We start from the raw sequence: 16,078 nt of genomic DNA on the forward strand, positions 1-16,078 counted from the left end.
AAAATCACCAGAAACAAATCAAGAGTTTGGAGGTACGAGTCCAAATGTGCGTGAAGAATTGAAGACTCAAGGTAAGAGGCAGGAGATGAAGAGGGGACATGAGGAAGAGGCTAGTGGGTATCTGAAATTCGCTGCCCGAGTTGGCGGTGGAGGCAGAGACCCTAACATCTTTCAAAAAGACCTGGATCCGCACCTTAAGTGCTGTAAGCTACAGGGCTACGGAGAGGGTACAGGAAGGTGGGATTAGAAAGGGCACCTGTCCCCATGTCTGCGTGGGTTTCACCCCCACAACCCAAAGATGTGCAGGGTAAGTGGATTGGCCACGCTAAATTGCCCTTTGATCGGAATAAATTAATTGGGTACTCTGAGTTTATAAAAGAAAAGGGCAGCTGGGTGACCCAGGGCTGGCATGGGTAAGATGGGCTGAATGGCTATAACTATGATTCTATGATTCTAATTGTGTGCTCCCCAAAGGACAGGTGACAACAGTCCAATTGTAGTCAGCAAAGATCCAATCATCCACAGGGAACATCTTATGTGATACCGTGGAATTATCCTTTGGTGTGAAAGAACCAAAAATAAACATCGGAAATTGATCCTATCCTGATATTGGTAGACCAGCTGATATTGGTGGCTGGCCTGTAGTTTTTCAAGGACAATAAGGGATGGGCAACCCTTGCCAGAGACACCCGCATCGCATGAAAATAATTTTAAAAAGATTGTGTTCTTGCGACCTTGTTTTGTGCTATGTTTATACAGGCATTACTTGTTTATTTGATAAGTGGGCCACAGATACAGGGGAAAGTACACTTGTACAAAATACTGCTTAGGCAAGTTAAACATTTGTCTGTGGTGTGGTTCTCCGTTATACAAGGGCCATTGAAGCAGGGAGCTGTTTGGGGATAGAATGGAGTGCCGGAGAGCACATAGGAACAGGAGGGAGGTTATAGAGTCCCTCAAGCTTGTTCCCCAATTTGTTCGAATATGGCTGATGTGTGTCATAATCCCGTCCATCCCTTGATTCCGGAGATCTTAACACCTTTGCCTGACAACAATCTGTCAAACTAAGTTTCGAAATTGAGTCCTGGCCTCAACAGGGATTTGTTTTGGGATGGAGGGTTTCAGATTTTTAGCTCTCTTTCAGCAGGATTCCAACCTCCCCCCCCCACCCTGTCGTGTGTTTGGCCACCGCCACTGAGATCTTCCAGTCCCACCGCTGTCAATGGGGGGTTTCCTGTGGCTTGCGCCCTCCAGGGTCGCCATCAGCGACAGGACTGGAAGATCCCGCTGGCGGAAACGGCCGGAGGAAACCCGCCCATTTGTGACTTCACTCCTTGAACGGCCTTTGCCCTGGCCACCCCAACAGAGGGACTACTTCCGCCCAATCTCTCCTGTCAAAGCCTGTCACCTCCATTAGATCATCTTCCACACCTGAGGGATTATGAGCCACTCTATGCAATCCACCCTCATAATTTAACCCTTTATCCCCGGTATGATTCTTGTGCATCTGTGCTGTCTGTGGCCAACATATCCATCCTTAAGGCCCAGAGCTGAGTATAGTCTCGAAATGAACCCACCCAGAGTTTTATATAACATAAGGTAACTTCTTACACTCATAACACTTTGTTTCCCCAGTGAGCAGTCAAGGCAGACGCAATGGAGGCCCTGTTGGCCAAATATTCAAAATGGTGGAAGACACAAAGGTACATAACGGTGCAGGGCAGTGGGAATAGTTTTGGGTTGCTCTCGGAAAGTGTCAGCAAGGATGCAATAGGCAGAATGGCCTACTTCTGCATTGTAAACATTTGTGGTCCTATGGGTTAAAAATAGCAAATAAAGGAATATCAGACGTGAGTCTGTTCAATGTTAATTGACTACTAATGTCAGTAGTTGTACATAGCCTAGTGTAAGAAGCCTACAGGTAGGTACAAGCAAACTAAAGTCAGCCAATATTAGTCTTCTGTCTGAGGTCAGCAGGAAATGTTGGTGGGGTGATGTTAGGAGGTAACAAGGAAGTTAGACAAAGGACAACCAGTGGACGTGATATATTTAGATTTCCAGAAGGCCTTTGATAAGGTGTCGTATAGGAGGCTGTTGAATAAGTTAAAAGCCCATGATATTAAGGGTACGATACTGGCATGGATAGATGATTGGCTGACTGGCAGAAGGAAGAGAGTGGGGGATAAAGGGATCTTTTTCAGGATGGCAGCCGATGACTAGTGGTGTGCCTCAGGGGTCTGTGCTAGGACCACAACTTTTCACAATATACATTAACGATCTGGAAGAAGGAACTGAGAGCATTGTTGCTAAGTTTGCAGATGATACAAAGATCTGTAAGAGGGACAGGTAGCATTGAGGAAGCAAGGGGCTGCAGAAGGTATTGGACAGGCTAGGAGAGTGGGCAAAGAAGTGGCAGATGGAATACAATGTGGAAAAGTGTGAGGTTATGCACGTTGGTAGGCCAAATGGAGGCACAGACTATTTTCTAAATGGGAAAAGGCTTAATAAATCAGAAGAAAAGGGACTTGGGAGTCCTAGTTCAAGATTCTCTTAAGGTTAACGTGCAGGTTCAGTCGGCAGTTAGGAAGGCAAATGCAATGTTAGCATTCATGTTGAGAGGGCTAAAATAGAAGAGCAGAGATGTACTTCTGAGCTCTATAAGGCTCAGGTCAGACCTCACTTGGAGTATTGTGCGCAGTTTTGGGCCCCGTATCTAAGGAAGGATGTGCTGACCTTGGAAAGGGTCCAGTGGAGATTCACAAAAATGATCCCTGGAATGAAGAGCTTGTCATACGAGGAGCAGTTGAAGACTCTGGGTCTGTACTCATTGGAGTTTAGAAGGATGAGGGAGGATCTTATTGATACTTACAGGATACTGAGAGACCTAGATAGAGTGGACGTAGAGAGGATGTTTCCACAAGTAGGAAAAACTAGAACCCGAGGGCACAGCCTCAGACTGTGCTTTAAAACTGAGATTAGGAGGAATTTCTTCAGGCAGAGGGTGGTGAATCTGTGGAGCTCTTTACCGAAGAAGGCTGTGGAGGCCAAGTCACTGAGTGTCTTTAAGACAGATAGATAGGTTCTTGATTAATAAGGGGATCAGGGGTTATGGGGAGAAGGCAGGAGAATGGGGATGAGAAAAATATCAGCTATGATTGCATGGCGGAGCAGACTCGATGGGCCGAGTGGCCGAATTCTGCTCCTACGTCTTATGGTCTTACTCCTCTGTACAAGTGACCCATCCTTCTCCTGCTCTAGAATATCAATTGTGCTGTGTTGGTTTGACGCTCATCAACGTGAAGTGTGTTCTGAACAGTTAAGGTATTCAGCTATGTGAGAGCAAAAAAATGATGTGTGGTTCATAGAAATGCTACTAAGCAAATCTTCTGAAAATCCATAGAATACATTCTTCTTTGGTCACTATGAAACAGTAACCTCTTGATATTAAAGTTCAGTCTTTCTGTGGAGTACAAAGCAATTCACCAGGGCTGGGCTGAGCTAAATGAAGCCATGCGGAAGGTGGGTCTGAAGATTCAAAGTAATATCTCATGTAGCGTGGAGGGATACTGCTCTTTATTAAACAGATGCAATTATCCCCTTGTGCTAAGAGGCCATGTTGGGGAGGAGGCAAAATAGGATGGTGGGATAGGAATTTTCAGCCTTTCTTGCCGGTGGGATTTTCCAGTGCTGCCAACCACCACGATCTGGGTTCTCTGACGGCAGAGGGTGGGAACGATAGGGAACGAAAGATCCCACCGTCTAATGATGGGCTGTCTCCAATTCTGCAAAACACGCCCGGGGTGAGGTGCCGGTGGAAAATCCCACCCTTTTCGTTGAATCTATTTGACAGTAACCCTGTTCAGGCTCTGCACTTGGATTGGGTGCTGCAATTAGCTTACCATCTCAGATAAAAGGTGCTGTAAGGACCGATTAAGGTCACTCGACCAATGCAAGCTGGGCAAAGCGTCAAATGCCCTTCAAAGTTAATCAACCAGTTACTGAGAGGTTTCATAGAATTTACAGTGCAGAAGGACGCCATTCAGCCCATCGAGTCTGCACCGGCTCTTGGAAAGAGCACCCTACTCAAGGTCAACACCTCCACCCTATCCCCATAACCCAGTAACCCCACCCAACACTAAGGGCAATTTTTGGACACTAAGGGCAATTTATCATGGCCAATCCACCTAACCTGCACATCTTTGGACTGTGGGAGGAAACCGGGGCACCCGGAGGAAACCCACGCACACACGGGGAGGATGTGCAGACTCCACACACAGACAGTGACCCAAGCCGGAATTGAACCTGGGACCCTGGAGCTGTGAAGCAATTGTGCTATCCACAATGCTACTGTGCTGCCCAATGGCAGGTTCTTTGATTAATTAAGGTCAGGGCGGGGGGGGGGGGGAAAGGTAACATTTCATCAGGGGGCTCCTACAAATGAGGAGTGCTAGAATGAGACCTCATTGATACCATCATCAGGACCTGTGCCTAGATGGTGTCCGCTTCATCTCTCTTCCCCCTTTCCTGAACTTGGGAAATAATCCGTGATTTCCAATTCCTCTTTGGCCTGTAAATAACAATCGTTCCTTTTGGGCAGGTTTAAATTTTCTATTGCTCCCCACCTCGTCACCCCCCCCTCCCGCCCCACACTGAAGGAACTGCGAAGGAATGGTCCAGCCCAAGTGTCCACGCATCTCTAAAGCAAAGGTTAAATTGGAACCTGCCAGCACCAGGAAAATGGCGCCTGCTGTTGCCGGGCCAACTGCAGCTCTCCAAAATGGGTGGCCACCTTGATTGGCGAATATTGGCAAGGCTTCCACGCAAGTTACACAACCCCCTGTTTGATCTGATAATAAATTTTCCTTTCTGGAGGGTGTCATTTTAGCACAGGAAGTAGTGAATGCTTGGCAGAGGATTATTATTCAATCGAAGATTCCTGGTGGCAATCAAAAGCAAAGTCCTTGTAGTTCTTGTCGTATCCCCCACAAAACCCTGAGAACAAAACAGAATCTTCAACACCTTCCTCAGTCACTACTTCTCAGCCTTGAAGTCATTCATACAGTAAGATTCTTAAGTTGACTTACTGGTGGCGAAGGGCATTGAAGGTGTAACATGCCCTGGACTAATGTATTAGGCTCTGATGCGTTGAGGTTGACATTATCTTGAGAGGTCAATGTGATAAATTAAAGTGACTACAAAGATTCATGTTTCTGCAAAAAAAAACAAACACACAGAAACAAAATAGCGTTGGTTCCATTTGTTGGCACAATCCATTTCTGCACAATGTTTTAGCAAACCATACACTTTGGTTCCCCGTGACTGGTCAACATGACAGATGGTAATTCCGAAGTGTGGAAGACTTCCCATTTTGGCGCCCAGTGACGGACTCAAAACATGCCCAAGTGCAGGTGTGGTCATAGAGTAAAGCCCCCTTTATACCTGCCCAAATATTCAGCGTCACCCCAACTTTACACCAGCATTCCACTGACCTATCATTGTGCCACTTTTCTGCACCCATGCCAATTATTCAATCTGAGTGGGATTCCCAACCAACTACCCGTTAGCACTGGCTAAGAGGTAGCTTTGGCACATGCCCACTAGGGTCTGGGTTGAGTCCTCCCATTTAATTTTAGATCGTCACAGCCAACACAGCCCCTCAATGTGGCCTGGATTATTTCACTTGCACCAAAGATTGATTACCTCACGTCTTCCATTTTCCTATAGGCCTTCGACTCTTTGACATTGTAGTGTGTCCAAGAAGTGACAAGTCATGTGATGAGGAGGATTTAACACCTTCAATGGTATTTGAACATCAAAATGATATACATATGTGATTTTTTTTAAAAAGCAATATTTACATTGCATTTAGCAGTAACTTCATTATTTTATTACAATATTAGCGGGGGGAAAAATTGCAAGTATAAAAATATTGGTTGCCACCATTCTCATTGGTTGTAAGGGGCGAGGTGAGGGGGGGTGCGTATTGCAAATTGATTGGGTGATAGGAGATAGGCTTGCCTAGAGGTGAGATGAATGTCATTTTTTTCCCCAGTCCCCACCCCACTCCACCAGCACCCAAATGGAGCCATCCACTACGGGGAGCCAAGGTGAACGGCATCAGCGCATTGGCAGAGTCCAAACTCGGATCTGGAAGGGATACCCTTCTTGGCCGCCTGGCGCTGCCCCTTGCCAGGAGTGGGCCAAGGGAATCCAGGTCTGGAGTATTTGATTGTGAAAGGAACGGGGACGAAAACGTGGCAAATGAGGTGAGTTCAAAATGCAGAGTGTCTCAAATGCCAATCTTTCCTCTGCTCAAATGTGTCAGAGGCATGGGACTCTAACTTCCAGATTTAACTTTTGAAGTATTACCAGACCATCAAAGGACATCTTGCCCCAGCATTACTGCTTGCAATATTAGTGATGATGTGGAGATGCCGGCGTTGGACTGGGGTGAGCACAGTACGAAGTCTTACAAAAACCAGGTTAAAGTCCACCAGGTTTGTTTCGATGTCACTAGCTTTCGGAGCGCTGCTCCTTCCTCAGGTGAATGAAGAGGTATGTTCCAGAAACATATATATGGACAGATTCAAAGATGCCAGACAATGCTTGGAATACGAGCATTAGCAGGTGATTAAATCTTTACAGATCCAGAGATGGGGGTAACCCCAGGTTAAAGAGGTGTGAATTGTATCAAGCCAGGACAGTTGGTAGGATTTCGCAGGCCAGATGGTGGGGGATGAATGTAATGCGACATGAATCCCAGGTCCCAGTTGAGGCCGCACTCATGTGTGCGGAACTTGGCTATAGGTTTCTGCTCGGCGATTCTGCGTTGTCGCAGCGCTCCGAAAGCTAGTGACATCGAAACAAACCTGTTGGACTTTAACCTGGTTTTGTAAGACTTCTTACTGTGCAATATTAGTGGGCAGCCACTGAAGGAGCTTGTGTGATAATCCAATGTCTTAACAGAAGAATTGATCCATTTATCACTCAACATTTGGAACGTAATAGTTAATAGATGAATATCGCACAAACGCTTGAAATAATTTGTATGTGTACAGCCCCTTTTGTGCCGTCTTAATGTGCTTTGTAGTCAATTCATTGCTTTCAAAGTGTTTCTACGTTGTCAAATATAATGGCAATGGGGTGATAAACTGCAAAGAGATGATTGCCCGGTTAATCTGTTTGGTGTCCTTGCTTCAGAGATAACTATTGGCCAGAAATCTAGAACCAATTCTGGACTTCCTCAAGTAATGCCACAGGAAGCTTTACATCGAACCTCAAAGGGACGTTTCATTCAGAGTCCAGCGATGTAGCACTCTCTCAGTGCTGCATCGGTCTGTGTGCTGAAGTCCTAGAGTGGTCCTCCAGCTTATGAACATCTGACTTAAGGTTGGATCGAGAAACAAGACCATTAAGTGCTTGTCCAACGGTAGGTGTTGTGCTAAGGTTTTTTGAGAGATACATTTTTCTGGAAGGTGAATGGCTCTTTCAATTCGGGCATTAATAGATTTTATGCAGTACTGCAATGCTGTATGGGAACGGGAGGTGGGAAATTGGATTTAAGAATGCTCCAAATACTCAACAAACTGTCTAAGATCATGGGGGAGCTATTTCAACATAACTGGCCAGATGGGAACCTATGGGATAGCTGTATCGTCAGTATTACCTGTCCAATAATGCTCTCTGCTGACTTCAATTGGGAGTAAAATTGAATGGGATTTAAGACGAGGGTAGCACTCAATTCTGGTGATTGTCCAACGAGTGGGTTACATCTTAAAATTGCCTCTAATGTTTCACGTGGTGCCTGGGACATATTACAGTCAACTATAGCCTGAAATGCTAAGTGAGGGTGGGGCCGATGTACAGTTTTGGGTGTTGAACTGGAGATGTGGCTTGGCCGCTGTGGATATGGAAATCAGAAACTGGGCAGGGCCGATAGTGGGCGGGCCAACTACGCCAAAACAACGACGGAAAAATCCACCCCAAGAACTGAGAACCAATAGACTAAAAAAGCAAATGTTGGCGATATTGGTGGGACGAGAGGTGAATGGGCAAGTATGGTTATTCATTACTTCAACAAGTTATTAATCCAGTGGGTTAATGTCTCTGTCAAAGTAGTAGCCAGGGGAACATGATAAGAAGCCCCTAATGCTACCAGCAAGAGAAGATAAAGACATTTGAGATAATTTCCCGAACCTTTGATCAGTTTCATTGGCTGACACCCGACGGGGCGAATTCTCCGCCAGAGGGTATTCCCCGTTCCGCCGTCAATGCACCCCCGCCCGTGGGTGTCCCGGCGGCTTCGGGGGGGGGGGGGGGTGCCTACAATTGGGCGGTGGTGGGAGGGAGGTGGGGAGACAAAAATCCCATTGACCAGTGGCGGGAATGGAAAATCCCGCTGCCAGCGCCGGTGTGCCGCTGGGAAACATGCGGCTTGGGGAGGCGGAGAATTCGGGATTTTTCCCACCCAGAGGAATAGACTTCTCCCCGCTCCACCCCCTCCCCCTTTCGAGAAAAAAATAGAAAAACACTCTTCCTGATTCAATTCCCGGAACTGTGACCATGCTCAATCTTAGGTTTAAAAAAAAAACTCCTCAATTCATTGACCTAATTGGGGGTAAGTCAAATGTGGTAAAAGGATTATCAGGAGCAGGCTGAGGTGGGGCGGGGCGGGGTGTTCAAAAAAAAGCAATAAGTGATTGATGAAACATTTGGAGGGGTGCGCGGTCATCTGGACTGTGGCTTATAAAATGAGAAGTTATAAATGTTTAACAAATGTAAAGGACCCATTCAATCCTTTTGCTTTTTTTTTGTAAACTTGTCAACCAGTCTCAAGCCCAGTCACAACTTTTGTTGGGCCGACACGCCTTTCCAATAATCTAAAATATCGTGCAAGTCTTCATCTTTGGCGAACTGGACTTTCTTTCGCAAGGCGTGACCAGCTGCCATGTACACCTCCTCCCGAGGGTGCTTTTTATAAGGGCGGAACCTCTCCCAGATCTTGTGACTGCTTTCCGATGAATACTCCGGGCTGGAGGAATATCCAGAAAACTGGTGCCGGGGGGAGAGCTGGGAGTAGGCCGAGTCCCTTTTGGACCTGGAGAGTGGCTTTAATAGTGTGGACCTCTGGCTTATACTGTCCCCATGTTCTTCATAGTACAAGGCAGGGAAGGAGTGTCGATGTTCACTGCAGTGGTAGGTTTGCTGTACCTCCAGACGATGGACTTCTCCCTGGGCCACTGGCGGAAGACGCTTTAAAGGCGTTGGGGTGGGGACGCTCTTCTCGATGTACTTTGCCTCCGTCTTGGATGACTGGTCAGGAATGTCGAGGCTGAAGACGCGGGCGCTCTTGCCTGAGCTGCTGGAGGCCACGCTGCATCGTTTCCTGCCCGTGTCCACGCTGCTCTGCCGCTGCAGTGGATACGCAGCCCCCTCCTTGTAGGTGGGCGAGAGCAAGCCCGGCCTCTCCAGCTGGGAGGACGAGGTGCTCGGTGTGAGCTGACGGTCGATGGACATCTCCGAGTCGGCGCCGATGAAAGCGGCAGAGTCCAGCTTCAAAGCGTCGATGCAGTTATTGATAATCTGGTTGACCTTGTCCACCTCCTTGGCGATGGTGGAGATTTCAGCTGTGGACCCTTCCCCGTTGTCCATCTGTTTGGCTTCCTCCTCCTTGCGGTCAGTGCCCTCCCCCGTGCGGACCTCGATATAGTTGCCCTTGGTGGCTTTGGGGGTCTCATTGACGTCCAAAGGCTTGAATTGGCCCTTCTCCCCTGACACAGAGGGGAGGGAGGACATCCTGGACACGGAGATAGGCTGCTCGTGGAACTTTTGCATGGAGTGAATCATGCTGCTGGTCTCAGACTCCGGCCCGTACCTCATCTCCAGGATGGTTTTCTTCACGTTGATGGACTTCTGTTTCTCCTCTTGAATCCTCCTCTTGCGCAGGCAGTAATAGACCACGCCCAGAACGATGACCATGCCAAACAAGCACCCCAGGATGGTCATAATGTAATGGGTGGTGGTGGAAGAGTTGGAGGGTTGGCTTATCATCCGCCCCCTGGTGGCAAAAGTTAAGCAGGTGTGGTTAAACCTCTGCGACTTCTGGATGGAAGCCACACAGAAGGTATAATCTGTGTGAGCCTTCAGCTTCTCCAGCTTGATATATTCCTTCCGGTTGCGCAGATTTGTCACGTCGGAGACGTAACTGTTGTTGTACTGAACGAGAATGTACATTCGGCTGTAGGGGGAGGGGATCTGAACCACCAGCGTTGCCCCGGTGATGGTGACGTGGTGCAGCTTGATGGTGGGGCTGTTTGAATTGTCCAGGGTATAGGTCGTAATGGGCTCGGTGGAAGAGAACTCCGCCGGGTTGATGCCCGAAGAGTAGGCTTCGGGATCCTTGGAGGCCATGGGGGTGGAGAACGGGACCACCTTCACCCCGTTCCGGCACGAGGAGGCGAGGAGGCTGATGGCATTGTGGCTGCTGCTGAGTCTGGGGCTCAGGAGGGGAAAGCCGGCGTATTCTGAGGGGCTCTCGCACTGGAGCCGGTCGTAGGTCCTCGTCACGTTGTTGAACTCGGCGAGCCAATTCAAGAACCCCACCAGCTCGCAGGAGCAGTTGAAAGGGTTGCCCGCCAGCTCGCACACCATGAGGCCGCTGAGGCTGGTGAAGGTGTTACTGTCCAATTTGGCCAACTTGTTGGCCGACAGGTCAATGCTGATGAGGTTGGGGCACTCCCAGAAACTGTTGACCGAGATGCTCTCGATCAGGTTGTGCTGGACGTACATATACTCCAACCTGGTGAGACCCCGCAGCATGTTTTCCGTGAGGTTGGTCAACCTATTGTAGCCCAGCTGCAGCACTCGCAGGTTTGACTGAACCAAGAAGGCACCGTCCTCAATGTAGCTGATCTCGTTCTTGGTCAGGTTTAGATCGGTCAAGTTGCCGAAACGGCTAAGGGAACTGTACAGGAGGATTTTGAGCTTGTTCTCATTGAGACGGAGGTCCAGCACGGTGCTGTTGATGTGTTGAGGGATGGCCTCATAAGGCGGTTGGTTCTGGCTGCAAATTGCCAGCCAGACATAGCCTTTCTCCCCCTCGATCAGCCAACAATCCCCACAGACCTTGCTCAGCTGAGTCAATAGCACAATCGCTGCCCACAGGCCGATAGGGGACATTGTTCAGAACGCGCTTAGTTCACTTTCGAGACGAGTCTAGGAGTGACTAGTGGCTACCGTTAGTTTCAAATATAACCAGCAACAGCACCCCAGTTCTAGCCATTTCTTCTTCCATTGCTCTCTCTGGAAGCACCTGGTCGGAAAAGAGGAGCCTCCTCACTTTGGAAAACGGGACGGTTCAAACACACGCTCTCTATTCAAGACCTGTTCAGCCTCTCGATTCCAACTTTGTAAGAAGATCGCCTTTGAACCTCAAGTGACCCATGGTCAGAGACTCCTGCAACAACAAACACAAGACAGCACATTACAGAATTCATTAAAACGACCGTTGCACTTTTCAACAGCATGAAGCAATTTATAAGATAATAATTTTTAATTTGTAAGACCGTCAGACATAGGAGCAGAATTAGGCCAGACGGCCAATTCAATCAAGGCTGATATTTCTCTCATCCCCATTCTCCTGTCTTGTCCCCATTACCCCTGATCCCCTTATTAATCAAGAACCTATCTATCTCTGTCTTAAAGACACTCAGTGATTTGGCCTCCACAGCCTTCTGCGGCAAAGAGTTCCACAGATTCACCACCCTCTGGCTGAAGAAATTCCTCCTCATCTCAGTTTTAAAGGATCGTCCCTTCAGTCTGAGGCTGTGTCCTCTGTTTCTAGTTTTTCCTACAAGTGGAAACGTCCTCTCCACGTCCACTCTATCCAGCCCTCGCAGAGTCCTGTAAATTTCAATAAGATCCCCCCTCATCCTTCTAAACTCCAACGAGTACAGACCCAGAGTCCTCAATCGTTCCTCATACGACAAGCTCTTCATTCCAGGAATCATTCTTGTGAACCTCCTCTGGGTCCTTTCCAAGGCCAGCACATCCTTCCTTAGATACGGAGCCCAAAACTGCTCACAATACTCCAAATGGAATCTGACCAGAGCCTTATACAGCCTCCGAAGTACATCCCTGGTCTTGTATTCTACAATTTCTTTGTAACAGACTCTTTGGAAAATTGAGATTATTTTGCACGTGTACGTACACATATATACACACACACTCACAGCGACAGGCACACGCACACACCAGTTTGAGCACATCCATAATAAATTCCTATGTAAACATGTCACATTGTAATTAAGCGTTCCTGCCAGTGGTGGCACTACCGCGCCTCAATTTTGCACCTTCTCCTCAGCCTGTACTACCTACAAATTCATATGTTGCATTGCATTCTGCACACTGGTCTCTCTTCCCTTCCTCATCAGTAAGACATTTCTAAATTGCTGTTTGTGAGACCTTGCTATGTGCAAATTGGTTGCCGTTTGTCCTACATCACAACAGTGACTACGCTTCAAAAGAACTTGATTGTCTGTTAAGTGCTTTGGGACACTTTGTGTAATAAAAGGGGCACAGAAAGTCTTTCTTTCGAACACGACGAAACCGGGATGAGTTCGCATTATTGTACTGCTATTTCTGGAACATTCCTGTGTGCAAACGGACTGATAATTCACGTCATCGGTTGTAAGCACTTTGGGACATCCCTAGGATATCAAAGGTGCTACAGAAATGCAAGCTAATTTTTCGATACATAACCCATACTCAACCACGGAATTCTAATTTAGGACTTCGGTACTACGGTAATAACACTTAATACCAGGGTCATACACACCAGGTATGACACCGATAGATCTAATCGATCTATCTATATGGGCGGCACAGTAGCACACTGGTTAGCACTGTTGCTTCACAGCGCCAGGGACCCGGGTTCGATTCCGATATGGCCGATAAATGCTCGCGAAGTCCGCAACCCATGAACAATTAAATTTTAAAAACACTGGTAAGGGCCTTTTGGACTGAATGGCCTGACTGTATACTGTAATTCTATGCAACAGAAGCCTTTAAGAAAGATCTAGGCTTGCAGAATTCCATCAGGTGAAACCAGCGGGTGGTAAATGTAAGCAACAATTTGTCTGCGAGGGTCAAGGACTTGCATATGACCCACAAGCTGTAACTTAGACAGGGCTGTCTCAACTGGGCTCACCAGTTATAGAGGAACCATAAACTGGTGTATATATATATACATAGGGCGGGATTCTCTGACCCTTCACGCCGAAATCGCGCTCGGCGCGGGGGTGAAGAATTACCCAAAATAAGCTCCCACGCCGGCATGCGATTCTCCGGCGACCATTCACACGCGTGCGATGGACACGGCGTCGGTCGGGGGGCCGTTGGAAATGGTGTGTGTGTCGTCCCCCCCCCACCGCCGATCCTCCGCGATCGACCGGACGAGTTCCCGCCAGCGTGGTTCTAATGTGGATCCACCCGGCGGGAACTCGGAGTCGCAGCTGATGAGGGCGTTATGGTGGGGGGAGCGTGGGGATCGGACACCGGGGGGAGCCTCGACGACGGGCTGGCCCGCGATCGGGGGCCACTGATCGGTGGGCCATCGTGATCTGGATGCGACCTTTCTTCCTCGGCGGGGGCTCTCTGTGTGGCTCCGCCATGTCTGCGGTGCCCGGGCCGAGGTGGGCCGCCGTGCGCATGCGTGGCCGCGCAATCTGTACAACAGGGCCCCGCCGGCAGCCAGAGCTGCGGGACGCATACCAGGGTCTTGCTAGCCCCCTGGAAAACGGGTGATTCTCGCCCGTTTTCCGGCGGGCGTGAGGACTTAGTCCCCGAAAGGGCGAATCCCATCCATAGACTCCATAAGTACAAGACATGTGTATCAGACATAGGAGGCAGTGGTTTATTCTGCTGAACTGCTGCTACTGTTACAACTTAAATCATTGCACGTTGTGGGGTTTAAAGTAACTAACGAAATAAACCATTGAGGTTTATAAATTTAATATTTTATAGTACTTACACTAAATAATTGAAGAATTGCATTTTTAACCTCACCTTTCATGGTCGCAGGATGTAAAGTGCTTCACAGCCAATGGGGTACTTATGAGCTCTCGCCACGGCTGTAATGTGGGAGACATGCCAGCAAATCTGTGCACAGCAAGCTCCCACAAACAGCCACATGTTTATGCTCAGTACATCCGTATTGTCAATTGAGGATTGGTCAGGACATTGGGGAGAATCACCTTCTCTTTGGATTAATGCCACCTGAGAGAGCAAGATGGGGCCCTCAGTTATTTTTTAAAATTTAGAGTACCAAATCTTTGTTCCAATTAAGGGGCAATTTCGCGTGACCGTTCCACCTACCCTGCACATCTTTGGGTTGCGGGGGTGAGGTCTATATTGTTATGCTATTTGAGTAACATAACTCGCTACTAACCGTAGACAATGTTGAAAGATACTCCAGTCCTCAAAGTAAGTTGAAAGTATTTATTTAGCAACGGCAAAGCTATTAGTTGAGTTCCACACTCTGCTGATCTAACTCTAGTAACACAGTAAACTTCACTAGCTGTCCAAACTGTATCTCAGCCCCATGTGGTGGCGTGATTGAGATCTATGCTACACTCCTGTTGCTCCTCCAGTCTCTGCTGGGTGAGTGAGGCGGAGAGCCTGTGAGTGTTGTGTTTTATAAGTGGTCGTGTAATGCCCTCTGGTGGTGATGCCCACAGCTGGGTGTTCTGATTACCCATTGGTTACATGTCTAGTTCTGATTACCCATTGGTTACATGTCCACATATCATTACAAGGTCCACGCGGACACGGGAAGAATGTGCAAACTCCACGCGGACAGTGACCCAGAGCCTGGGTATCGAACCTGGGACCTCGGCACCATGAGGCAGTGGTGCTAAACATGGGACCCTCAGTTTAACACCTCACCTGAGCCTCCAACAATCCAGCAATCCCTTAGTGCCGCACTGGTATACCTATTTCATAGATTTCATAGCATTTACAGTGCAGAAGGAGGCCATTCGGCCCATCGAGTCTGCACCGGCTCTTGGAAAGAGCACCCTACCCAAGCCCAAACCCCCACCCTATCCCCATAACCCAGTAACCCCACCCAACACTAAGGGCAATTTTGGACACTAAGGGCAATTTATCATGGCCAATCCACCTAATCTGTACATCTTTGGACTGTGGGAGGAAACCGGAGCACCCGGAGGAAACCCACGCAGACACGGGGAGAACGTGCAGACTCCGCACAGACAGTGACCCAAGCCGGGAATCGAACCTGGGACCCTGGAGCTGTGAAGCAATTGTGCTAACCACTATGCTACCGTGCTGCCCATCCTCAGGTTGCTGGAACGTGACTTCAACCCACAACCTGTCAATTCGTAGGAACCTGGGAGCAGACGGAGGCCATGGCCGGAATTCTCTGGCCGTTCGCTGGCGGCGGGATGCTCTGGTCCCATCGGGAGCGCACTCCCCCACCCGTGGGTTTCCTGGCAGCATGGGGTGATTTCAATAAGAATATCGTTGACTCTATCGTTGACTCTATCTATGAATAAGAAAATTCCGCTGCAAGCGAATGGCGCGTGGTCCCTCGCTGTTGGGAAACATGCGGCTGGGAGTCCGGAGAATCCAGTCCCATTTATTCCCTTGTGCACATCCACCCATTCATCGCCATCTGATATCCTTTAATATGTTTGGCATCAATCAATCCAGCAATCTCAGTTTCGGAATTAATAATTGATCTGGAATCAATGCCATATTTGCAGAGAATTCCAAACTTCCGTCACCATTTGTGTGGAGAAGTGTTGCTTAATTTTACTCCTGAAATGCCCAACTCTAATTTATGGGCGGCATGGTGGCCCAGTGGTTAGCACTGTTGCCTCACAACTCCAGGAACCCGAGTTCGATTCCCGGCTTGGGTCACTGTCTGTGGGGAGTCTGCGTGTCCTCCCCGTGTCTGCGTGGGTTTCCTCCGGGTACTCTGGTTCCCTCCCACAAATCTGAATTGGACATTCTGAACTCTCCCTCAGTGTACCCGAACAGGCGCCGGAGTGTGGCGACT

The 16,078-nt window shown here is 48.5% G+C and overlaps 1 protein-coding gene across 3 annotated transcripts in view; it reads right to left on the minus strand.

Moving 5' to 3' along the window:
• Nucleotides 1–4,665: 4,665 nt before the first annotated feature.
• LOC140403922 (protein phosphatase 1 regulatory subunit 29-like) overlaps nt 4,666–16,078 on the minus strand; it is a 494,277-nt gene continuing 482,864 nt past the window's right edge. For all 3 annotated transcript variants that reach the window (XM_072492171.1, XM_072492168.1, XM_072492170.1), the window contains one exon: nt 4,666–11,455. In XM_072492171.1, coding sequence (XP_072348272.1) covers nt 8,842–11,178 — 2,337 coding nt within the window. In that variant the 5' untranslated portion in view covers nt 11,179–11,455 and the 3' untranslated portion in view covers nt 4,666–8,841. The remainder of the gene's footprint in view (nt 11,456–16,078) is intronic.

Source organism: Scyliorhinus torazame, chromosome 29, assembly GCF_047496885.1.
Source record: "Scyliorhinus torazame isolate Kashiwa2021f chromosome 29, sScyTor2.1, whole genome shotgun sequence".
NCBI classification, from domain to species: domain Eukaryota; kingdom Metazoa; phylum Chordata; class Chondrichthyes; order Carcharhiniformes; family Scyliorhinidae; genus Scyliorhinus; species Scyliorhinus torazame.